The sequence below is a fragment of the Cryptomeria japonica genome, chromosome 6 (genome assembly GCF_030272615.1).
Source record: "Cryptomeria japonica chromosome 6, Sugi_1.0, whole genome shotgun sequence".
Lineage (NCBI taxonomy): Eukaryota > Viridiplantae > Streptophyta > Pinopsida > Cupressales > Cupressaceae > Cryptomeria > Cryptomeria japonica.
The window spans coordinates 403,754,170-403,781,319 of NC_081410.1; the positions used below are offsets into that span (position 1 = coordinate 403,754,170).

The 27,150-nt window shown below is 38.0% G+C and overlaps 1 protein-coding gene across 4 annotated transcripts in view; it reads left to right on the top strand.

Annotated features, from left to right (window-relative positions):
- Positions 1 to 27,150, top strand: part of LOC131065840 (D-lactate dehydrogenase [cytochrome], mitochondrial) — a 283,265-nt gene that overhangs the window by 86,690 nt on the left and 169,425 nt on the right. For all 4 annotated transcript variants that reach the window (XM_058000480.2, XM_058000478.2, XM_058000477.2 and 1 more), the window contains exon 6: positions 4,128 to 4,242. In XM_058000480.2, the coding sequence (XP_057856463.2) occupies positions 4,128 to 4,242 (115 nt within the window). The remainder of the gene's footprint in view (positions 1 to 4,127; positions 4,243 to 27,150) is intronic.

Below are 27,150 nucleotides of genomic sequence, written 5' to 3' on the forward strand. Positions count from 1 at the left end.
TGTCTCCTTCGGTCCGGCTAGGCCTTTCATTGCTTTAAATTCCCTCATCATATGCTCCATGTCCCTCTGCAGGGTCATCACTTTCTTTTTCGACCCCTCGTTACCACTCTCATCAGAGGAAGAGTCATTTTCCTCGGAGGAGGACTTTCCCTTTTTCTTGGACATTTTGTATTCACTTTCTAAGTCCATAGCCCTATTGTATGCATCATTGTATGACGAAGGAGGGACTATCTTCATTTTCTTCTTCAAACTGGGTTTTAGGCCTTCTACGAACCACCTCTTCTTGAGTTCGTTAGCCGACTGTCTCTCCATTTTCCCAAATAGCTCCTTCAGGTGCCTTCCGTAGGCACGAACTGATTCCTTTTGTCCTTGTTTTGTACTGTATATCTCTGTCACTATTTCATTATCATCCCAGAATAGGCAGAACTCCTTCTCGAAGGCTTTCCGCAGCGTGTCCCATGTGGCCACTGCAGTTTTATCAATATCCAAGTACCAGTTGATGGCAACTCCCCATAATGTCGCTAGGAATTGCATCGTCCATTCGTCCTGGTTCGTGACACCATTGGCCGTCCATATGGTTTTGCAGGTTCTGTAGTGCCTTACGGGATCCTCCTTCTTGTCGCCGGTGAATTTCGGCAACTTCTGCCTATTGGCCATTGATGGGGGTCATGTCCCCAGAGGTGGCTGTGTCTGTCGTGCACCCGCGTCACTCCCTCCGCACCGGTGGTGTTTCCTGTTTGAGTGAATGGGGGTACGGTGTTTTGTACCTGTGTGCTTGGTGTGATGGGTCCCAAGAGGGGGTCCTGTCTGTCATGTGCCTGTGCCTCCTCCGCATCTACGGTTGTATGGTTGCCCTCTCCCTTGTTCTCACCTTCATCCTCTGTTCGCTCCCTTCGGTGGTCCTCCGTGCGCGGCGTAAGGGATAAGTTCCTGAACTGATCTTGGGTCTCTTCGACCAAATTTCTTCGTAGCCTAGTTTCCTCCAAAAACTCTTCGTGGCTTCTCACCCTACGGTGTTTTGGCGACGCGTAGAAATCTCCTTCGGCTTCTGCGCCCCCCGTGACACCTCCTTGGTTCCTTCCGAGCAAACCTTCGGCAGGTCGTCCTTCGGCAAGTTGCCTCATCCTCCGTCTACGTTCTACTTGTTGTTCCAGAATAAAGGCCCTCTATGCGGCCTCCCACTCCTCACTTTGTGCCTTCTTATTTCTGTCCTTATTTAATAAGTTGGGCATCAATTCCCGTACATCTTCATAAATAGCAACAACACATAAAAATAGAACACTTCTTTGTTAATTCATCTCGTCGGATACAATTTGTGTCAATAGTACGACACCATTATTATAATATAGAATGTTCTTTATTCCTCTTGGAGGTTCAGGGTTCAATTTCCCCTTGGCCTCTTGCCATCATGCTCCGCTTCCTAACGATGACTGTTTTCTTCGTACTATTGGAGGACCCGTTGGCGTCGCTCCTCACGGGCAATCTCCTCCAGGCGAGTTCATTGTGCCAGTGATGCCTGTGCAAGCAACCGGGGTAGGTGGTTCATCAACCGATTCGCTACGGGGCTAACTTCCAGTGCAGTCCACACGACACTTGTTGGGACATCAGCCTCCGTGGCCTCTCTTCGGATGTAGGTCTCGATGGCCACCTAAAGCAGGATTGAGAATTCCCTCGTTGCAGTGTCTTCTCCGTCGTAGAGCTCCGTTTGCGTGTCGTTGGCCTCTGGGTTAATCTCACCAACGGGTAGGCCCATCGTGTCTATACGCCATCCGCTCCTTCCTTTCCCTAGTATGTCTAGGCAACGACGCCAAATGTTTGCCACATACAGGTAAACGATTAAACGCAGAAAGTAAATGCACAAAAAATAATGGAAATATATTAAAGAACCAGTTTCTGTATTAATTCAACAGTCCATGTACATCAAGTGCTTATAACATCACACCCAGATACGACTATCATGATCCTACTTCGAAGGAAAGGTATGCAATATATAATAGCCGAAGGGGTGCGACCAACCGTCGCGTCCAACTGCCCTTCGGGAAGACTAGTTGACTGCCGTAACCCATAATTACCGACGACAACATAACATAATACGACAACATAACATAATGATTATTCCCGATAACAGTTCTAGATAATAAAATTTATAGTGATTAAACTAATTAAAAATATAAACAAATATTCTATAGTCTAGGGGAGAGGGACCAATAGGTGATAGGGGTACCAATACATGTTATAGTACATGGACACTTTTAGACCAATAGTGGTGCCCTAAAAATGTCTTGTCAATGCTTATCAGCTATCCCCATAAAAGTACCTCTAAAATTAAAAAAAACCAATGATGTGATGCCACGTCAGCGCACAAGTAAACATGTCTTAGAAAAAGACCAATGATGTGATGCCACATCAGCGCACAAGTAAACATGATTTAGTGCACACCTATGGATCTTATGACAATTTGGGACCATTTTGGACACCTTCACAAAAATGCATGCTGATGTGGCATCATATTTGACCATGTGGACTTGAAATTTTGTTTTTAAGTAGAGGACTTGACACATAAGCTGCTGTTTAAAATTGGATTTTTTTTGAAATGTCCACATATGATTTTGAGAAGCGTGAAGTTAGGGTGAGCATGTTTTGGCTCCTCTCCCCTAGTAAGAAAAGAAAAACCAAAAATAGAAAAAGATAAAATAGAAAAGACAAAATAAGAATGAGACAATAAGTCAAAGTGCTGCATAAGACAAAAATAATGAAAAGGTGTAAGGCAACGGTTTAGTAAAAGTTAATAAGAACATAAAAAGACAAGGCTGCGATTCCACAAGGCAGGGATTGACTATAAGATAAGGCAGCACTTCCTATAAAATACAAAAAATTGTCTTATCTGAAAAGTAATAGATGCGATATGAAAGGGTTTAATTAACGATTCATCAGAGACACAGCAAAAAGATACGATCCTAAGTAAATTTGTTTTTATTTGCTAATGACTCTAAAATACGATTCATGAAAAGGTGTATTGTAAAATAAACAAAGATATATATGAAGGGAAATGACCGGTGGATTAGATTACCTCAATGGTTGGAATAAAACAAGATATGAATATTAGTTTCGGTTCCTAATTGCCACGGGTTAACAAAAGGTGTGTCCCTTTAATGAATAAAAGGCATGTCTTTTTGTGTAGAAGCATATATATTTGAAGGCTCACTATGTAGATATGTAGGAGTTTTTTTTTAAGTGAATAATTTTGGAGGTTGCATACACCACGTTCAGTCTGAATTATATCAGATTTAATGACACAGAATTATATGAAGAAATTATAATTAGTTCCGAGGAGATTTGAAGAATATATTGGTACAGACTGTAGAAAAGACATTGTGTATATGTTGTGACAGATTTAAAGAAAGAAATAACAGAACTGGTGATCAGACTTTTTGCAGATTTGAGTGAAGCATATCAAATTGAAAAGAGAATTATAACTCTTGTGAATACTATGTTGAAGGAGGGGTCGGTGCCTCTAAATTCAATGAAAGGTTGGTGCCTCTAAACTGAACGAGGGGTTGGTGCCTCTAGTGAGTTGGTGCTCACAAAGTGAATGAGGGGTTGGTGCCTCTAGTGAGTTGGTGCTCACAAAGTGAATGAGGGGTTGGTGCCTCTACCAATCGTAATAATTATATAAATCTTTATATACATAATAAGATATTTAAAGCTTTTATATCAGCTTTGTGTATTTGTGTTATTTGGCCTTATAGTGTGGAAATTGAAATCTGAAAAAGTGTGTCGTACTGATTCACCTCCCTCCTCTCAGTATAACTGTGGGACGAACATTCTTAACTTCTTGTGATTTAAGTGTACAAAAGTGGTCAGTTGTGTGGATGTAGATAGCTGTTTTTCTTATCAGGGTGTGACCATTTTTAATCGAATTTGCATGAGGAACTAATATATCCCATCACATGCATATTTTTCTAAGTGTTTGGATGAGATTGTGATCATATCCGAACAACTAGATATGAATTGAGTGATAGATTTTTGCATTTTGTATTTTCCTTGCAACTATTTATTTCCTCAGATAAGATTTTAATCAATAGTTCAATAACATAATAATCTTGATCTTTATATATATCATTCAGAATGTCAAAGCATTGCATGTAGAAGATATGGACGTGGTAGTAGAGCCAGGCATTGGATGGATGGAGTTGAATGAATACTTAAAACCATATGGTCTTTTCTTTCCTCTTGATCCTGGTAAGAGTTACGCTTTTATGCAATTTTGTATTTCCTATGTGATGCTTAATGGGTTTGTTGTTTGTCTGTGAACATTCAAATTACTGTTAATAGAGAAAGTTGGAAACCATATTCTGCTGGCTTACTCAATTTCCAAACCATTATTTAAACTTTGATCTCATTAAAAATGAACATTTTTTTGTGGAGGAGTAAGTTTTTTGGAAGAGAGCATTGATAAGTTTCAAACTAATGTCAATCAAGAGACTAAACATTTGATCCTCTGACTTTCTTATCCTTTTCCCCAACTTTGTTAATTATTAATTGATTTATTGCTTGATCAACCATGCATAACATGATTCTCATCTGTTTAATACTATGCATTTCTCTTTACAAATGTGTGATGAACAGACCATAGCAATTATCTTCTGTGTAGCATAATTAATGTTGGAAATTATTTTCTCCCTACAAAGGAGAAGCTTCATCATGTAAAGTATAAGGTCCCAACCAAATCAAAATTGCAAAGTTTCAAATTCTATTGGTAAAATGTTAGCTTAACACAAGGAATGAGATGAAGGCATATACAAGCTTTAAAGATAATCATTTGATATTGTATTATGTAACTCCATCCAAATTCTTAATGGATTCTTATTATTTGATCATTTGTATAAATGGCCCTTGATTTACTATCATTGACTATATCCTAGGTTTTGCAAAACTCATTAGTATCCATATATTTATCCTACACAAATTAAACAATTTTGTGCCACATAATGATGCTTGAAAGGCTTGACCAAGACACATATTGATGTTGTATCTTAGAGTAGGCTATATCCAATGCATTGCTTTTCTTGGACGGATTGCTTTTTAACAATAAATTTGAGTGTTTGATCTAAAGATTGTGCCACAATTAGGTAGATCCATTTCTTGAAATTTTGCTGAAGTTTTCTATGGTAAAGACACATTCCTATTTGTAATTTTTGTTTTTTTCAAATGTTGAATAATGTTGATGAATGATAGCATCGGTCAGACGTTGGAATGACGAATTAATATGAATCCTACATAAACGTGTATGTATGTATGTATGTCAGTCCACCATGTGAACTGACATACATACACACATACTTCATTCTTGTGTAAATAAAACATAATCATATTTCATGCCGTCTTTCTATACCTGAACGAATCTCCATTCTGATCTGTATGTGATCAGATCCTTGTCATTTCTCCTGCCTTGAATCATGGAAGGATATCCAAGGCTTAATGCATCCAACGAGTTCAAGGTTGCATGATCGTATTGATTGATCAAACATTCATGTTCGCATTTATTAATATCGAACTTATAAATAAATCAGCGGTTGTGTTTGTGAATTAGTTAAATGATAGTTAACAAATCTTTAGGCAAACGCATCCCTTGGGACACGTTGTGTGTGGACATGCCTCCACGTTGTGGAGACATGTCCCCACATAACGTGCCCCTATTGAAGATATAAGTACAAACCGATTTCAAAGGAGAAAATAATAGAAATAAAAAATTATGCTCTCTCCATTGAATCAGCAAATACAGTGTTAGAAATCAAACTCCAGCACCAATAACATATTGTTGACTTTCATCTTGAAGGATTAGAATTCTCGATATTAAATCTGCACATTGAACAAATAATATGTCTGATATAAATTTAATCCTATTTTAACATGGTATCAGAGCCTTGGTAAAGGAAGATCCAAGATTAACTTGGAGATATCAGACCATTATTTATTCAATATTACAGTCACACTTCATTCTTCAAAATGTAAGCATGATCAGATTTGAAGATCGACTTGAAGGAGCCAACAATTTCATATCTTGGAAGCTAAGAATCATGATGCTTCTAAAGGAGAATAAATTAGACTCCTTCGTGAAAGAAAAGAAAATTGAGCCCGAAAATGAACCTGAGAAAACTCAATGGATTGAAAGCAATGAGAAAGCCATGAAACTTATAGTGGATGCAGTCAGAGATCATATTGTACCTATATTGGCAAAACATGAAACTGCATACCTTATGTTCAAATATCTTGAAAGTGCATTTGAAATAAACAATACATGCACAACCCTTGCCCTAAAAAGACAAATCAACAATATAAGTATGAACAAGGGAGAATCTGTCAATGCATACTTCATAAGAATCACTAAACTAAGGGATCAACTATCAACAGTTGGTTATGAAATTGATAGCAAGGAATTGACTCTAATAACCTTAGGCGGTCTTCCAAACTCATGGGAATCTTTTGTTCAAGGACTAAGCGCAAGATCCAAGCTCCCCAAGTTTGACCGATTAAGATCTGACTGTCTACAAGAAGAGTCAAGGCAAATAACAAAGGGAAAGCAAAAATCCATAGATGAGGATATCCATGTACTCAACACAAATTCTCATAAGAAAGGGAAGAAGAAGAACTTTAAAAGGAAGAGAAATTATCATGGAAAAGGTTCATCCAAGTAGAAGGACCTATCACAAATTCAGTGTTTTAGGTGCGACCAATACAGACACTATGTAGTCAAGTGCCCTGACAGGACAAAACAACAAGCCTCATTTGCTAAAACAGGGAAGACAAATATAGACCATGATTTTGAGAAATTTGCCTTCTACTCAACATTATCCAATCAAGTTTCAAACAAATTAAATACATGGGTAATTTACAGCGGATCATCTAGGCACATTACAGGATACCGAGATCGCCTAGAGACAATGATGGAAGAATCTGACGAAGAAGTTTCAATTGGGGACGATTCCGCACATCCAGTAAAAGGAGTTGGAACCTGTACCATCAAATTGAAATCCAGGGACATTATTCAACTCACTGGAGTACTATATGTGCCAGGTATTAAGAGAAATTTAATATCTATATCAGCCCTTGATGATGACGGATACAGAATTACATTCATGGAAGGAAAAGTCCTAGCATGGGCAAAGAAGTCAACCATAAAAAAAGCTCAAACTATAGGCATAAGGCAAGGACACCTTTACAAACTTTGCACTGAGTCGAATCAAGCTCTCATACATGAGACTTCTGACTCTAATGAGATCTAGCATCCAAGATTAGGCCATATTCACTTTTGTGCCCTAACTTCCGTGGATAAATTTGTAATCGAACTACCTAAAATGAATCAAACTCACAATGGGGCATGTAAAGGATGTGCCTTGGGTAAAAATACTAAAAGTACTTTTCCTAATAGTTTGAGTAAAACTAACGCTGTGTTAGAATTAATTTATTCTGACTTATGTGGACTTATGTCCGTACCCTCCATAGGGGGGTTTTTGTATTATGTAATTTTCATTGATGATTTCTCTAGGAAGACCTGGATATACTTTCTAAACTGCAAAGAATCAAAAGAGATCCTTAATAGGTTTAAAGAATTCAAAGCTATCACTAAGAATTCTTTCGGAAATAAAGTTAAAATACTTAGAACTGACAATGGAAAAGAATACACTTCTGAAATTTTTAAAGAGTTTTGTGTACATGCAAGGATTAAGAGGGAGTTTACTGTACCCTATAATCCCCAACAAAATGGAGTTGCTGAGAGGAAAAACAGTACCATAGTAGAAGCAGCTAGAGCTATGCTTTATGATCAAAACCTAGGAACTTCATTCTGGGCCGAAGCTTCAAATGCAACCGTATACATTCAAAACAGATGTCCTCACTCACATTTGGAAAATAAAACTCCTGAAGAAGCCTTTACTAGTGTAAAACCAAATATTAGTCACTTAAGAATATTTGGGTGCCCAGTCTACATTCATGTGCCCAAAGAGAAGAGACTGAAACTAGAACCTTCTGGGAGAAAAGGAATTTTTATAGGCTACAGTGAAACCTCAAAAGCTTACAAAATATATATACCTGGACAAAGACAAATTGAGCTAAGTAGAGATGTCATCTTTGAAGAAGACATTGCCTTTAAGAAGGCCAGGAGATCAGATGAGGTAGAAACACCTGATTCACATAAACGGATACAAGAGGATATTTCCCTTGAGTTTCAGAGGGAGTATACAGATGAAACTACAAATGAAAGTCAGATTCCACCTGAGACTCAAGAAGAGGAACCGAAAAATAATCACAAGAGACCACTTTGGGCCAAAAAGATGATACAGGAAGCAGAAATCTTTGCAGCACCCAAAGGAACATTCAGAGAGAGCAAGAGGCCTCAGAAATTAACATATGATGCATTAATGAGTGAAACCATAAATTCTGAACCTACTGGTGTTATAGAGGCCCTCAAGCATCAAGTTTGGAAGGATGCTATTATAGAAGAGTACCAATCCATTCTAAAGAATAATGTTTGGGATATAGTTCCTAGACCAAAAGAGAAATCTGTTGTCTCGTCCAAATGGCTTTTCAAGATGAAACATGCTACAGATGGTAGTATAGAGAAACATAAAGCACGTTTTGTTGCCAAAGGATTCTCACAGAAAGAAGGTATTGATTATGAAGAGACATTTGCACCTGTTGCCCGATATACTTTTGTTAGAGCAATCATAGCTATTGCAGCTGCTAAAGGATGGAAGATCCATCAGATGGACATGAAAATTGCATTCTTAAATGGGACTATTGATGAGGAAGTCTATCTAGAACAACCCGAGGGCTTTGTGATTCATAATGCAACTTCACATGTGTGCAAATTAAAGAATGCTTTATACGGATTTAAACAGGCTCCTCGAGCTTGGTATGAGAGGATCAACAACTATTTGTTGGGTCTAGGGTTCACCAAAAATGATGCAGATCCAAATCTTTATTTTAAAGTATGTTGGTTGAAAATTTTGTACACTTGGGGAAATATACAAAATTGTGGTTTCAACCAAAGTGTGAGTAAAACTCTCCTAGTTAAGGGAAGGCTCCCCCTATCTAACTACAACTTTAAAAATAAAATAGGATGGGACAGCAATCTTTTTTCTTCTTTCAAGAAAGACAATATCCTTTTCTCTTTACAGAAAAGTGATAGCGATTCGATATAAAACAACAGTAACAACTTTCGAAATGAAATGAGAGAAAGGAAATGAAGTTTCCTGAAAGCTCAAAGGCTTTCGTCACTTCCTTCGGGACGAGACAACAATATCAAGCTCTAAGACTTGATTATGTGAAGTCCTATCTACCCTTTTCTATACTAATTCTATCAAGAACATTTTATAATAACTCAAAGACTGGAATATCTTATTCTTTTCTACTTAAAACAATGGGAAGTAGTATAAGTTTAAAGACTCACAACTATTTCTCATAAAATCTACTTCTAAATTCTATTATGAACAAGTGTAAGAACAAAGTCTTACAACTTTTTCCCAATAGAACTTCTACTTTAACTAAATTAATCTTCAATACTTGCAGCTCAAAGACTGCAAATCAGATTCGATTAAGTTCTTAAAGAAACACTTGCAAGAAAGGAAATATGGGACATAAACTCAAGAATGTAGCACAAAGGCTCAAAGCTTGAGCAATTTTCTTCTATTCCTTTCAATTCTTCAATTTACACACAAAAGCTCAAAGACTTCTTTGCTCGAAATTTGGCAAAGTTTTTGTTTGCTTTCAAAAAGAGAAAAATTACAATAGACCCCTCAAGTATTTATAGAAGAGGAGCCTTGAGAAAAAGGTGGGAGGATCCTAACTAACTTGAGAGATTCTCTCAACCACGAAGACTTATTCAATAACTAACTAAGACTTATTTCAACTACAATCCTAACTGAACTCAAACTGTAGTTGCCTTCAATGTAATTACAAAAGTGCAAGTAATGACTTATCTTGCAATTTACAAAATGGCTTTTACATGTAACTTGTCAAAAGAAAAACTACAACTAAAAGATTACAAATTTGGAAAATAACAACTAAGTGTTGAAAAACACTTAAGCTACAGTATGTGAAGACATGAATCCTTCGAACTTTTGGATGATCATTTGCAGCTCATTAGGATCCGGTTCATGGGTGTTCTTAGCCATGATCATGGTTTTCATGACAACATCGCTGCAACGAAGGATTGTGGCATTATTTCTCTCAAAGGAAGACTGAATTTCCCGCAAGTAACCTTGATAAGTCACTAAGGCTTGAATGGATGCTGCTGAAAATGGTTCACTTTTCCACTCTTGACGGATCTTCAACTGTAGATGAGAAAGAACTTTTCTTCTATCAACAATTCTTCATCATGACCCATGATGGTGCATGAAGCTTTCTGACAATGAGAGACCATATCCTGGAAAACTTCCATTCACAGCCTCATAGCATCATCAATGTCTTCAATAAGTGACTTAAGAACAAGGGCTTTGTTCTCCAAGAGCTCCTGATATTCCAAGTATACAACTCTTGAAGGAATTACCTGACGTTTTAGAAGAATGCTTAACTTTTGTTGAGGAATTTTAAGCCAAATAGTCAAGCTGTCTTCTACCTTTTCCAACTTTCGTTTCAAAGTATTAGAAACTTGGTTCAATTGTTCTTCAATGGTTTTCAACTTGGCCATCATTTGGAAAACCTCCTTCAAGACTTGTGCAGATAGATTATGAAGCTGATCAACCCAAGAGTCCAGTGCTTGTACCTTTTGAGCAGCTCTCTCAACTCCTTGGATTCATTCCTGTGCCTCAGAAGAACTTGTAGAATTACTCACTTCACCAGTTGGTTTTGTGATTTTACGAACAACTGCAACGAGTTGTCGGTTGTCCTCTTCGAGCTTATCTTTCTTAGCTAGAAGTTCATCGTATCGCTGAACCAGTGAGGCTACAAAATACTGGGCATCATGTTTAACCACTTCATGCGTTTGCTTGCCCAATTCTACCCTTGTGACTTTGTAATCAGTAGCTGACATCTCTTCAAGTGGCTTATCTGCTAGAGGCTCAACAATTTCAACCACTTTCATCTTGTTGCTATCAACAGTTACTCTTGAGATAGTCTTGGGCTTTTTAGCAACCTTGGGTCTAGACTGTTTAAGTCGCTGATAATCAAAGGCATCAGGTCAGATTTCTTCCTTCTTCCTATTTGGAGTAAAAGAACTAAGCCATGGAGGTAAAGCCATCAACTCTCCTTCAGTAACAGCTGCGAGCAAAGGAGAAGCAGATTCTGTTTGAACAACTGTGGTCGTCCTAGGAGGAGTATCTGTTTGGATGGCGACCATGGTTTGCTCAGTAACGAATGGGCATGGAGATTGCCTCATAAATTCTTCAAAACCAGAAGTGGAGGTATCAATCTCTGACAACTGGATACATGCAGGAGTATCCTCAGGAATTTCAAGCACACTCTCTCGTTGATGATCAGGAGGTGGCTCGTATGCTGAAATAGGAACGACATTCTGAGGAGATTCTTCCACCATTTTGTTTGGAGGAGAAAGGGGTGTCTCAATGGAAACTGAGGAAGGAATCTCATGAGGTGAGTCCAAAGTTGGAGACTTAGGAGCATCATTAGATTGCTGCCCTTTTTTCTGGATTATCAAGATCGATCACCTGAACATGAAACCGTGACTTTTCCTTTCCACGAACTGTCGCCTCCTCAAGAGGAAGCACTACTGTTCGACTAACTCGCAATTTGATCCTGGTACTAGAAGATGATGCACCGTTCTTATTGTCAATCTGAATCTTAGACTTACATCCAAGAGGCCCCATAGAATCATCTTTTTTTCCAACCTTGATTTTGATGAGTCTAACACCATTACCTTTGAGCCAAGTGTTGGTGTTAGCCAAGATAGGCTGAAATCTTTCAAGAATGGACGTGCATTCTTTATGCGACCATTGGATTAAAGGAAGTGGAGCTTCTTCAACCCTTCATGAAATATATTCAGGATCAAGTACATGCCCATCATCAATCATCCATTGTGGAATATCCACCAAGTTCAAATCAATAACTTGCTCAACAGTAAGCCTACAGTAATCCATCTTGAGAACCTCCATTGCTGTACGGAGATCTACCCATATATCCTCAATACGATGCACATGTATGAAGGATTTCTTGATTTTTTCCTTCATACCCCAGTAATCAAAATCTTCCCTAGACTTAAACCTTTTGAGTTTAATCTCTTGCATCTTAGTCTCCATAGCTTTGGCTTTGATGGATGTGACAAGAGAATACCGGCCAATTTTCAATGGGTTTGTTATAGAAATCCCCATTCCGACCTTATGTCTGATAGACTGATGGGCGTGCACAGCCATGATATGTCTTCCCAACTCCATAAGTATGATCTTATCAGTCGGGTATCTAGGGAGCATGTATGGCTGCCCACTATAGCATCCAACTCTCATATAGGTAAAGGTCGGGAATTGAAGAAACAAGCACCCATACTCATTCACTCTTTCCCATGCCTCATCTGATACCCTTCTATTCTTCAGAGTTATGTCAAAATGGCACATGAAGTAACCGAAGAATGCATCTTGAACTCTTCTGAAATGCAATCTACTGGGTCTCAAAGGTAGGTGATCATAGTATTCCCATACAGGTATAAGCGAGCGGTCACCCTTGGTAGAAAGACCAGGGAAATGTCTGAGTGATGCTGCCAAATACACTAAGTATGAATTCATATAGAAAGTCATGGTGGAAGGGACTGCTGCAAGTTGCTCGCACAAGGCATCGTTGATAATCTCTCCCCATGATATATGATGGGACTGCCTTATGAACATGATGAACTGGTACATCCAGGCTTCAAAAACATTGGAGTGTTCAAGACCCATCACCTTGCCGAGGAGAGTTATGATGTCTCCAATATCCCACTTGAAGTCACAGCGGTACAACTTAGCCCATCTCGAGAAGGCGGAAGGTGGCTCATGAATCCACTTGTTAATATGACGTTTACAGTCTTTTTCCCTTTTGACATAGTACTCAGCTGCACTATCTTTGGAGATTTCCATATAAACAGGTGCCGGTGGTATTCTGAAGACTTTTTCAATTATGTTTGCGTCAAGGCGGATTATTGTTTCACCATCATCATTTTTAATGGTTCTTGTGTCCTTGTCAAAGCGATGGGCGCAAGTGAGAACAAATTCAGGTTCTAGGGCAGCCATTGGAAAAAGATGCATGATGGATATGACTGTCCAACAACCGCTGCATATTGCTATCCTGCGGATCTTTTGGAGACCGGAGTCACCGTAGTTGGGGAACTTTGGAGACCGGAGTCACCGTAGTTGGGGAACTTTGCAGACCGGGGTCACGGTGTTGAAGAACAAGGAACTTGGGAACCTGGGGGTTCCGGAGTTCCGGGGTTGAAGGACAAGGAACTTGGGAACCTGGGGGTTCCGGAGTTCCGGGGTAACTTCGGAGACAGGGGTCAGCGAAGTTGGGAAGACTTAGGAACTTCCTTATTACAAGACAACACTTCACACTTCATAATTCCATTGCTTTTCTCCTTGATCAACTGGGCAACGCTGGTCCATGGAACATATCTCTGATCGGTTCTCACTGATGGACCAATGGTGTCATAAAATGACAACAGGTTCATCTTTATGTTGCCTATTATGCCTTTCTCAAACTGATTGTATTCTCTCATTGACTTGTGCCTACCAGTAGCCACTTGCCTTAATAAGCATTTTATGTCTCCTTTTACGTTGCATTTACGGACCCCTCCCCGCGCACTGGGAATATGTCACATATCTTATTACTTTAAGTCCCGCCTAGGTCATAACCTTTTAAGTCCTCGTGGGTCCTAACATCCTAAGTATTATCATGGTGAAACGTGTAGTGAGTATTGCATCTCATATTATCTCTTAAGTGCTTGCTCATTGAAGAGACCATGTAAATCGATGAGATAGTTGTTTAGTCTCTTCAATCTTTGATGGGTAGTTGCAATGGTTAAGGTAAGGTGGGCCCATGTTTGATTAGAGAGACTTGTTAGTATCAAGGCAATAGCTATGAGTTCTCTTCGCTCTTTGATCAACATTGACATGGTGGGCTCAAAGTATATCAGGAAGACATGCTTATATCGAAGTGATGGTTCTAAGGTCACTTTGATCTTTGAAGAGGTGATGTGTCCACTGGAAGGTATGGTGGGGCCTGTTTTTATCGAAGACACTGCTCATATCAGAGAGATTGTTTTTATGTCTCTTCAATTTCCGATGAAGGTTTATTGCCGTTGCTTGTTGAAGAGACTTTGTTAGTTCGTATAGATTGTTTTGTGGTCTCTTCAATGTCCGATAGACATGGCATATATATTTCATTGAGGAGACTCCACTACTTCGAAGAAACGTTTTATGGGTTTCTTTGATCCCCGATGTTGACTTTTGTGGTGACTATATTGAGGCAATGATTTCAAGTGTTGCCAATAATCATCGATTCTTAAGATCAATGGTGGATATTCAAATTACTTCAGAGGATTTACCGACAGTGGTGACTGTTCAATGGGCGAGTATTTATGAGATATGTTGTGACGAAGTTCTAAATCGGGTGACTGTTGCATGGGTGAGTATTTATGAGATATGTTGTGACGAAGTTCTAAACGGGTTTTACTCTCAATTGCAACAATACTTCTATCAGATGCATGAAAGTGAGCGAAAAAGAAGCTAGTGAAGAATTGCAAATAAGGAATTCGAAGCTCATGAATATTGCAGAGGTGTCGAAATGCCATAAATTATTAAGTACTTGAAAGCTTGAGCTAGCATTTTCTTGATTTTCTGCCTATGAAAGATAGTAGAATTTTGTTCTAGGCTTTGGTCGTGGTTCCTCAGTGTGGAGGTTATTTGTTCTAGAGGAGAATTGTGTTCTTGAGTTAAGACATAGTATAACCAAATATGGCTAGTTTGTTTGAAGGCCTGTCTCAACCAAAACCCAAAAGACAAAAGAAAGAGTCTAGGCAGGCCAATCAAGATTTGATTGGCTAGTTGCTTGGCTTTGGCCCTATGACAAGGAGAAGTGCGAGCTTGAATCCGAATGCTGAGAAATTAGAGGGTAAATAGCAAGGCCGAGGAGATATCTTAACTCTAGAGAGGGGCTATGGTATGTTCAGATAACACTATAGGAAGATGTACCGAGACAAGCTTGTATGCCACCCATGGTTATTGAATTTGGCTGGATTGGTGGCTCCTAATGTGTTTGTGAATGTAGAACTCTTAAGAGTGATAGCCAGTAGATATGATCTGAAAATGAGAACAATTTATGCTGTAGATGGATCATCTTTTGTCCTTGTTACAAGAAATTACATCTGTTAGGTGTTTGGGTTGGATAAAAGCCTGGATTTGAAGCTCACAATTGGGGAACTTCGTGAGGAATACCATCGCATGAAAACCGATTATAAGAGGTGGAGGCTGCCATTACATAGGCCGAGGGATGGTAACAATAAACTAAGAGTATTTAGTGATAAGGAGGAATCTCCCTTTGTTGAATTGTTTGAAGAATACTTACAATATGCTTATTATTCAGCATGTCAATTCTTGGGGTTAGAAGCTTGTGCAAACATGTTATTGGCTCCTATGGTATTAGCAGCTGACATACAGAGTCATGGTGCTCGACCTTTTGACTTTGGACACTTTTTAGTTGAATAAATTCATGAAAGGTTAACTACCATCAAGAACAATAGTGATATCATTGTTTTCAAATTAATGCTATTTTTACCTCAATATAATTGAATCATTGGTACGTTTACAACACCTATTTAGTTGATTAAATCTAAGGTAATGAAAAAAATGTTGGTTATATGTAGCAATAAGGGACTTGATTTACAAGGATTGAAGTTATTTGATATGGAAAAGAGATGGATTAAATTATCTAGGAATTTAACTAGAACAAACTTCTCTTCCATCAAACATTAGAACACAAACTAACCAAAGCTATTTAGTTTGGCCAACTCTTTGCAATGAGAGCTAAACTATTTGGCTCATGTCAATTTGTTACAAAGAATACTGATTTATTGTGAGATGTATGGAAATAAAATCCTAGCCTAGGAAAGCAAACTAAGATCTCAAACTTTCATTACATAGCATTTGAGAATCATAAATAGGCTCAACTATAGTCCTAAAAGGAGAGTTGAGTACTTGCAGCTCATGATTTCCTTTTTGTTGAAGTAGAATGAAATTGAGATTACGAATCAATTTTTTAAGATCTAGGCTAAATGATATGAAATTGACAAATTTCAGTAATAACAACAAAACGCATAACAAAAAAACCAACACAGTAGCTTAGATCTGGAAAGAGGAGATAGAGGCAAACTTATGACAATAATTTGGGCCTAAAACATATAGGACTAGTGTTTTGTGCACCAAATTCTCAAGGTTTCTATGCATGAAGAATATTTTGGATTTGAGATCAAGAGGTCTTTCAGTTTTAGGTCTCCAAAATTTAGCTTAGAAGTGTCAAACATGGTTGGAGTGCACCCTAGTTGAGGTGTTCTTTTTTGTTTCAAATTTGTGAATGTTTAGCATTGTTTTGTTTGCACACTTGTAGTGCTCTCTATAATCAAATCTAAACTTGCACACATGAAAATGAGGGAAAAGGGTTGTGTTTTATAGGGGCTTGCCTAAGTCAAACCATGTGTTTGTGTTCCCACCTCTACTACAATAATGATTGATGAAAAGAGAGCTTATTCTTAGAAAGGAAAAATGATTGAAACATTGATAGAAATGCTTGAATTGACAAATGTTACTTTAGATATGAAACCCTTGGCTTGGAGTCTCAAATAAAGCTTCATATTACTTGAGTAATTTTAATGCATGCCTCCATCATAGAGGAACACATTATGATTGATCATGCCTAAAGACTTTGCAATGAGGAAGATCCATCTGTACAACAAGATAATGGCTGCAGAGGAGTGGAAGATCAAGCATAATCCATCATTATAAGGGAGCATTCACCGAAAAAGAAGACCGTAAGAGAAGAATTGAATTGATGTTGCAGAAAGAGTATGAATTGGTGAGAGGTGTTCCCCCTCATGTTTTTGCTTGATTGGGAGATACTCCTGATAGACAAGAGGTGCAACAAATTCAAGCTGAAACAGTAACTCCTCCAACTTGCATGTCTCCTCAACCAACCCCAGAGACTATTTTCTATGATGACTTTGAGGATGAGGATGACAATGATGATTATGAACTAATAATGACACAAATTGTTCAAAATTATGAAGCCCATCAGGAGAGGGATATTATTGATGTAGAACCATCTGATCAGTTGTGAGATGATGTCAAACATCTAGCTAGCAACGGGTTTATCTTAGATGATGCTTCTGTTAGATCCCTTGAATTCAAAGCTTTCTTATTAGAATTCAAGGGTAAAGAGATCAAGAGATAGAGAGAACCTTAACTGAGATGCATCAGCAATTAAGTCAGGAATTGTAAGAGAAAGTGAATGAGGAAATGAAGAGTATGACTTGTGAAAGAGGAAGGGCATTGTTACAAGAGGCTGGAGTCATGATTCTACTAGGATGGGATATCAGCTTTGCCATTGCTTTCGATAATCTTAGAATGAGCCTAAAAATGAATGTGAGCCTGAGTGTTGAAGCCATAGACAGAATTCATACTAGATGAGGATACCACCCTGATGATCATACGCTGTCTACTTGGGCATTGTACTCACTAGGCAAGAAACCTTTAGGTGTGGATGATCCAAGCCAGATTTATGGACAACTTGTTGTATATAGATTGGAAGACACTGATCCTAGTGAAGCAACCAATTCGAACATCAACGCTGCTCAATTTACAAAAGCTCATGTTGACAAGCTGCTAAAAGAGAATGATTCATACAAGCTTGAAAATGAACGCCTCAGATAGGAGATTGCAAAACTGATGTAATGTCTCATCCCTGGTGGAGTATTGTACTGCAACCTGCTTGTTTATTATAGATTAAAAATACTATATTTCTTTGAAGGTGGTCTTTCAGAATTAGATAGAAGTTGTAGAAGATATGTTTTTTAAGAGTTTGCAATGTTTTTGAAGAAACAAATATGAACTCGTACAAATATTGTATACATCTAGTACTGAATAGAATCATGATATTTTGTAACTATGAAAGAACTTTCAGATGTAATTTAAAGTCTGAATATTACATTATCCCTGTAGCTTTGTACTTCAAATGACTTTACAAGTCTATTTAGGCATACCTGATTTGCTATCCTTTGAAACTTGAGGTTGGATGAATTAGAAAGGATTTTCCTGAGTCTGATTTATAGGTAGTCAGCCAACCAAGTCACTCAGAAAATCCGATTTCCAGCAGCTCTAAACAAGTTTACTTTCTCTCCAAGATAACTCAGCAGCTAGGTCTGATTCCTTGATGGTGGTTGCAACTATTCCCTCTTTAGGACAACCTCTAGGGGTTTATTTCAGTTCCAAAATAGCTCGAGGAGGGTGCAGCCTGTCAAGCAAGCTATACTCTCAAAATTTCACCTTAAAATTTCTCAAGGACTCTGCTTCCAACTGATGCAAATTGTCCTAAACTGTTGGTGATGGATTTGACTTGCGTAAACCACTCAAAATCTGGAAATAAGTGATGTTCTTTGTTACAAACCAACCCAAGAGAGGTTGGCCTAGCACACAAGCTGCTCCCTCAGCAAATATGTCAAAAATACTCCAAACCCTACCAAATATGATGTAATCTTCAACCAATCTGTTCGTATGAGCAAGACTTGTTATCCCAATAATAAAATTGCTTAGTAATGCCTCTCCTTAGCTATAAAAAAATCAAGAAAGGGGTCAACCACACTAGCAGACACCTCACTCAGCAACAACTGTAAAAACTATCCCAAAATTGTTCTAAACAAACTCAAATCTGCTGGACATGCGTCTTGATATTCCGATGCTGGAGATGCAAGGAAAGTGCTCTCCCACACTCCAAATAGGCTGAAATATGAGTTGGCCTCTCAAGCAAGCAGCTCCTTCAGATTCAACCAGCAACAAATCTTCCCAAATTGATTTCTATGTAATCCAACTGGGATCCCTGAAGTAGAATCCCCCTTGCACACCCTTGGTCGGTCTTTCACAACTGCAAGTGTGGTTGCTAATGGAGGTTTTTGTCTCCACAAGCAGCTCTAACCCTTAGGGTTCAACCACGCTCCTCTCAGGAGACAAGAAAGAGAAATAATCCAACATAACATAACATATCTAACAAATGAATCCCAATGTCTTTATAACTCTCTCATCTCCTTTCACCCTAATTAGGGTTTCTTCTTTTTCTCTCTCCTCAAGGGTACTTGGCAAGGAGGCACCTCACTCTCTCTATGGAGTTAAGTCACTTTTAGGAGGTGTATTGCTTGGTTCTAGTGTAAATCTAGATTGGTGACTTGGTGAGAATATAATTATTAACCGGTTCCCACCAAATGCGCTCTAGAGCGCCATTTGAATCAGGATAAAATCATCAAATCAATTGTCCTCTATCCATATCATTAGTCTACGAGGATTCATTAATAGACTAACCTTGAATACCAAATTGGCGAGGACGAGGGGACATCACAACTGAAGGATAAGGTGACTTATCTACCAAGTTCATCTCATGAGGCAATTGATATAGGAAGTGTCTTTTTGCAAGATTAGGCAAACTAGTCTTTTTGGAGATATAAGTTAGAAAAGGCACAAAAGAGGGAAGGGCAGTAGGTCGCAGAATTGAAAACTACCAAGTTCAACATGGCCTCTGCATTTGTAAATGATAGGTTCAGTAAAATGATTTCACAGGTTGACAAATTCTGGGTTGTTTATGTAAGAACATACAATGCTCTTAGAGAGCATGGCCGACTGTAGGGTTGGTTGGACTCAGAAAGAGAAAAGGTGGCATCAAGGGTTCCAATTGACAATGATACTCTGACAATGATTGTTGACTAGATTAAAAGGCATGGAAAATATTTTCAGGATTTGGTGGAAGAACTTGATGAGTATGATCAAATGCAAAACTTTTCTTTTGTATCTTTCTTTGATGAAAATGGTGAAATTAAGGAGCAAGACGAATGAAGAAATGAAGTTCACCAGATGTTACCCCATGCCTTAAGTTTCGTTAATGATGAACAAAAGGTCATTGAACACACAATCAGCCAATAGGAAAAGATGTTTACACTTGAATTCAAAATGAGGAATGCTAATACACCAGCTGTTGCCTATGCTGTCCAAGAATATATTGACCACTTATCTCATTTAAATTTGTTCTTGTCCAGGTCACTTGGACCAAATTGATTGTTGCTATATTTTAAGAAAACTGTTCTACATTGCAGCTTGTCCTACATTTTTGAGTTTTGCCAACAGGTAATTTGAACGGTGAGGCCACAAAGGAATTTCAATTTGTGTTGTGATTATCTTTAGGTAGGAACCTTGCCAGGCCATGTGGGTCACGAGTGTCCTATGGAATCATAATGGAATCACATGCAGTTGGTAACAATATGTAACTTATAGTGCCTCAGCCAGCTAATTTTCAGTTTCTCCTTTCTTTGTTATTTCATTTGGTTCAAACGACATGATTGAAGAGTAAAATTTTCTTTCATCTTGTCTATTGCTAGACTTCTCTCTCTTTCTGGATGCAGTTTTTCCTCTTCAACGACTCAAAGGCATCTTTGCTTTGTTTTTGGAGTGTTTTTCAGTTAAATATCAAATTTTGATGGTTAGAATCTGATTTTGTTTTGAAAATTGGACTGAAGCTTGTTTGCATTCCCTTCATTTTCAAGAGGGGTCTGAAATTGGGATGAGTAGAAGAAATAGGCATAGTGATAATAGTCTTTGTTTCACAAGTCTGAACTGATGAGATATAAATACATTTTCAGTTTAATTTAGTCAAGTATGCCATGAATGTTATGATTACATGACATTGTTTCCTGACCTTGTATGTGGATATCAAATGGAATATAAATATCAAGGATGCTCATATTCATGTTTTTCAATTCTCTGAATCTGTGTTGATTGTTTATTACTTTCTTTTAGGTAAAGAACTAAAATGTTTGAACAGTCAGCAATGAATTTGAGTACATGATGAGGATATTGCAAGTTAGAATGTCATGGTGTTTCATTTAAATGTGTTGGCATAAGTTGTTAATACAGATAAGGTCTATGAGTTTTTCTTGATTATGTCACTAAGAATGTTTGTATTTGTCCATCCAACTCTGTAACCCTATAATTAGGCATTGGTCATAATGAGGTATACATTGCCATTTCGGAACCACCATCAAATATTGAGTTGTTTCCAATTTTCAGTTGTTTAGCATAGGTTTAGATTAGTTTCATTCTCAGTGATATGCAAAGCAAATGGATTACCATTTATCTGAGAATTTCCACATCCATAGGTCTGCAATTTGCTATTAGTTTATCACTCATTCAGACCTACGAAATAGGAATACCCTCCTGAATCCTGTGGAACTCGAAGTGTAGAAGGCCTAAGGGCCTTGTTTGTTGGCCTTCCTTGTCCTTGGTTTTTTGGTAATGTAATATTGTTGCCTGAAGCATTTCATTCTATTTTCTAAGTATCATATCTTTCTCTTAGAACTGAGGGTTGCAAGAAAAAACACCAAGAAGAGGGTTGAAGAGTCTCGGGGTTGTAAATGTTATTGCAATTTCCAATTTAATGAACAAGTTATATGCTAGATTGTGTATTTACAATTTTGGTATTATTACTATGACAATAGTATTATTGTATTTCTTTTCTGCAGGTCTGAAGGATGAACATGTATCGATTTCAATGTCATTCCTTTTCTTTTGAATGATGTATATATATCAAGGCAGCCACGATCAAGTGGCACCTTGATCGGACATGTCTTCTAGACATGTCCGACCAAGATGTCACTTGGTCGTGACTGTCTACCGATAAACTTCGGTGTTTATGCTAACAAATCAAGGTGCCATTTGTATATGTTAACAGATCGACATAAACACACCCGATAATGAATTGGTGTCAAAGCAGATTATAATGGATCGATATAAACACACCCGATAATGAATCGGTGTCAAAGCAGATTATAATGGATCGATATAAACACACCCGATAATGAATCGGTGTCTAAGTAAACAATAACTAATAGCGTTATATGCTATCGGGTTAATACCCCGATAGTATATTAATGCCGATTCATAAGTGAGTTGACATTAATATGCTATCGGGTTACTAGCCCGATAGCATTTAGATCGACGCTTAACTATGTTAAGCAGGTTGTCGATCTAATTCATCTTTATCCAATATCAATATCATAATCAAGATCAAATTTACAGTCTGATAAACATATTCAGTTTGGAAAGCATAAATCAGACAATCTCATATCATAGATGAGTAAATCAAAACAGAATAGAGGAGATTAATGAGTTAGGAAAATCTTATCTTGCAGAAGCTACTTAATGCATTAACAGGGGTTTCCATAATCATAATAGAGGCTTCCATTGTTTGATTTGTTTTTCATGAAAGTATTTTTTTCTATTGATGCCAATATTGTCATTACTTGTAGGCCCTTTCAAGCATGTACTTATTTATGCAATGCTTGTTAATTTACAAATTATTTAATAGTGGCATTTCCCTGCAAGAGTTTCGGTGCACTTTGCCCTCCTTTCTCTTTCTTTCCTTGCTTGTTATGTGCTTATTCCCCCTTAATAATATGCAGGTTAAATTTTATTAATATGTCTTAATTATTGTACAGATATATGTGGCCTTAATTAAAACTAATTAAAGTTTAAACACAACAAAACTTGTACATAAATGTTGCAAAACGATGCAAAGAACATTTGAATTACATTAAATAAATTATATTTTTCAAGAGTTTATATAATTTTTTGTTTTATTTTCTGAGTGTGCTGCTCTATTCTCTTGCTAATTTGACCTGAGATCTATCAAATTGCGGTGTATTCTAGGAGATACCTGTGTACTCTAATGGTTTTCTTTTCATTTCAGCATTATCAAGCAATGTTCCTACGGACAGTGATACATGGTTAATTGATAGTGGAGCCTCTCGACATATCACCGGTCATCAGGAGTACCTTTCTGATTTAGTAGAAAAAGAGTCACATCTCCAAGTCATCATTGGGGATGATGCATGCTATGCTGTAAGAGGAATTGGTGCTACATCTCTAAAACTTGAATCAGGAGTTTCTCTACATCTAAGTGTTGTATTGGTCATTCCAGGGATCAAGAGGAACCTGGTATCCATTTTAGCCTTGGAGGATAAGGGATATCAAATTGCATTTTCTGAAGGAAGAGTTCTTGCTTGGCCTAAGAACTCTAGCATCAAGACTGTTCGTGTGATCGGAAATTGACATGAGAATTTATACAAACTCTCCACTCTCCCAGCTCAAGCACTTATTCATGATTCTACAAGTTCCAGCGAACTTTGACACAAAAGACTTGGACATCTTCACTTTAGGGCTCTTCCATCTTTGGAGAAGATGGTAAAAGGTATTCCTAAACTCATTCATGTAAATGATGGTACTTGTAAAGGTTGTGCTATGGGTAAAAATGTTAAAAGTCCTTTCCATAGCAGTGAAAGTAGGGCTAAAGAAATACTAGATCTTGTACATTCAGATTTATGTGGTCCAATGTCAATTCCATCCCTAAGTGGATGTTTGTATTATGTAACTTTTATAGATGACTACTCTAGGAAGACTTGGATTTATTTCTTAAGGTCTAAAGAGTCTGATGAAGTCCTAGGTAGGTTTAAAGAGTTTAAAGCTCTTGTAGAAAATATCATTGGCAATAAAATTAAAATTCTAAGGTCTGACAATGGAGGTGAATACACCTCGGTAAGCTTTCGTGATTTCTGTATTGAGGCAGGGATCAAGAGGGAGTTCTGTGTTCCTTACAACCCTCAACAATATGGGGTTGCTGAAAGAAAGAACAGATCTATAGTTGAAGCTGCAAAAGCTATGATTCATGATCAAGACCTTCAGATTTTTCTATGGGCAGAAGCCTCTAGAACAACAGTGTATGTTCAAAATAGATGTCCTCATCGGATATTACAAAATATAACTCCTGAAGAAGCCTTCTCAGGTATCAAGCCTGATATCAGTCACCTGAGACTATTTGGTTGTCCTGTGTATGTTCATATTCCCAAGGACAAGAGAACCAAGTTAGAGTCTTCTGGCAAGAGAGGAATATTTGTAGGCTATAGTGAAACCTCCAAAGCCTATCGTGTTTACATTCCTGGTCAAAAAAAAATAGAGGTTAGCAGGGATGTCACATTTTAGGAAGATGCTGCATTCAGAAAATCAAAGGGCTCATGCATGGAGATAGATGATGAGACTCCTCAAGACATGGATATTGACCATACTCCTGAGGTTCAGAGGGAGTCTAGAGAACCTGAGATAAGCAATGATCCAATTGAACCCTTGGATCCCACTAATGGGCCTAGGGATATTGTTGTGTCTCAAAAGAGACCTCTTTGGGTGCAAAACACTATGCAGGAAGCATAACAGTTTGTTGCTCCTAGAGACACATTCAGAGAAAGCAAAAGACCACAAAGATTTTCTGGTTATGTTGCATTAATGTGTAATCTTATTGAATCTGAACCTTCTAGTGTAGAAGAAGTCTCAAATCAACAAGTTTGGAAAGATGCAATGGACGAAGAATATCAATCCATTCTCAAGAACAATGTGTGGGATATTGTGCCTAGACCAGAAGGGAAGTCTGTTGTATCTTCCAAGTGGTTGTTCGAAATAAAACATGCAGCTGATGGCAGCATTGAAAAGTACAAAGCTAGATTTGTGGCTCGTGGTTTCTCCCAACAAGAAGGAATAGACTACGAAGAAACATTTGTTGCTGTTGCTCGCTATACTTCCATTAGAACCATCATTGCTATTGCAGCAGCTAAGGGATGGAAGTTGCATCAGATGGATGTGAAGACTGCTTTTCTTAATGGCGTGATTGAAGAAGAAGTCTACATCGAGCAACCTGAGGGGTTCGTGATTCATGGGAAAAAGTCTCATGTGTGTAAGTTGAAGAAAGCCCTATATGATCTTAAATAGGCACCTCGGGCTCGGTATGAAAGAATTGATAGATACTTGGTGGGTTTGGGTTTCTGCAAAAATGATGCTGATCCAAACCTTTACTTCAAACTATTCAATGGTGATATGTTGATCTTGGTACTTTATTTTGATGATCTATTTATTACCGGAGAAGATCATCTCATTATCAGATGTAAGAAGGAGCTGACTTCAGAATTTGAGATGAAAGACTTAGGGCTTATGCACTTCTTCATAGGGTTGGAGGTGTGGCAGAGGCCCAATGGGATTATCCTAAGTCAAGGTAAATACACCATCGACATCTTGAAGAGATTTGGAATGATTGATTGTAAATCCATGTCCACACCCATGGAAACCAACTTGAAGAATTTAAGGGAAGCCATAGCTAGTTCAGATCTTGTGGACCCTACTATATACAGGCAATTGATTGGGTCCCTGATGTATCTAGTTAACACTAGACCGGATATTTGTTATGCAGTAAGTGCACTTAGTCAGTTCATGAGTGAACCTAGACAGATACACCTAGTTGCAGTCAAACATATCTTGAGATACTTGCGTGGCACAGTTGGATATGGCTTGAAATACTTTTCCGGTATGGACCTGATTCTTGAAGGATATTCAGATTCTGATTGGGCAGGAAGTGTTACTGATCGAAAGAGCACTTCTGGTTGTTGTTTCAGTTTGGGATCCGCTATGATTTCCTGGTGTAGCATGAAGCAGTCCTCAGTAGCTCTAAGCACTGTAGAGCCAAAATACATTGCAGCATGTGTAGCAACTCGTGAAGCAGTGTGGCTTCGTAAGCTTCTTGCAGGATTGTTTGGTCAATCATTGGAGCCTACCATCATACATTGTGATAATCAAAGCTATGTAAAGCTTTCAGTCAATCCAGTATTTCATGACAGAACGAAGCATGTAGAGATTCAGTACCACTATATCAGAGATATGGTACAAAGGAATGTTGTTCAGTTGAGATACATTTGTACTGAGGAGCAGACGACATACATTTTCACCAAGCCTCTTGCAAAAGTAAAATTTGTGCATTTTTGAGACAAGCTTGGAATTGTGGAAAATAAAGCTCTTGCTGAGAGGGAGTCTTAGCATCAGTAATTACTTGATATGTATTATAATGCATTCTTCTCTGAGAGAGAAGTTTGAGGTGCAAGCCCTTGTTGAGCATTCTTCTCTGAGAGAGAAGTTTGAGGTATCAGCCCTTGTTGAGCATTCTTCTCTGTGAGAGAAGTTTGAGTTATCAGCCCTTGTTGTGCATTCTTCTCTGCGAGAGAAGTTTGAGGTATCAACCCTTGTTGTGCATTCTTCTCTGTGAGAGAAGTTTGAGGTTCCAGCCCTTGTTCCACCCTTTGCGAGTAGGTATGGTGGATTCATCCTCTGGGAGTAGCCATGGTGGATGTGTTCATTTGTATTAAGAAGGATTCCTCCCTAGCTAAGAGGGAGTGTTGATGATATAGCGTCAAAAGCAATCCTTTAGAGCCATTTAAATAGATATCAAATATGAGAATGGCCTATCGGCCTTACATATTTAATAAACCGATTTACTTATGCATTAATATCGAACTTATTGATTCGTCGGGTTTGTATAATTAATCATTAAAGTTGGTTATCGGGTTTGTTAGATAAACATTAGACAATCAAATTAACTAACAGATTGTGTTATTAATGAATCGGTTTGTTGAAAGGCAATTATGAAGAGACACATTTTCTATTGGAAAGACATCGAATTTTTTATATATGGAAAATACATCTTTCTTATTGGATGTGATGAGAGATAGAAATTAATACTCAAATCGGAAATATGCAAGAGGCAGATTTAAGATATATATTCAGTAAGCATACTACATATTCTCTGGCAGACCAACGTGATCTTCTGTAGCAGTCCGACTTATCCTTCTGCAGTTCGTATTCAGTGAATTTGATAAGTTAAAGAGATTTCATTCTACAACAATAAGAATCCGATCCAACATACCTTCGGCAGATTGAGTTTTGACAGTTCAATTTCTATATTACCTTGTGTGGTAATTATTGTGTGCATAAAGCTTCAACCAGTGAAGCCATTACTTGTATATCATACTCAGACTTGATTATATAAATAACTGATAATTTT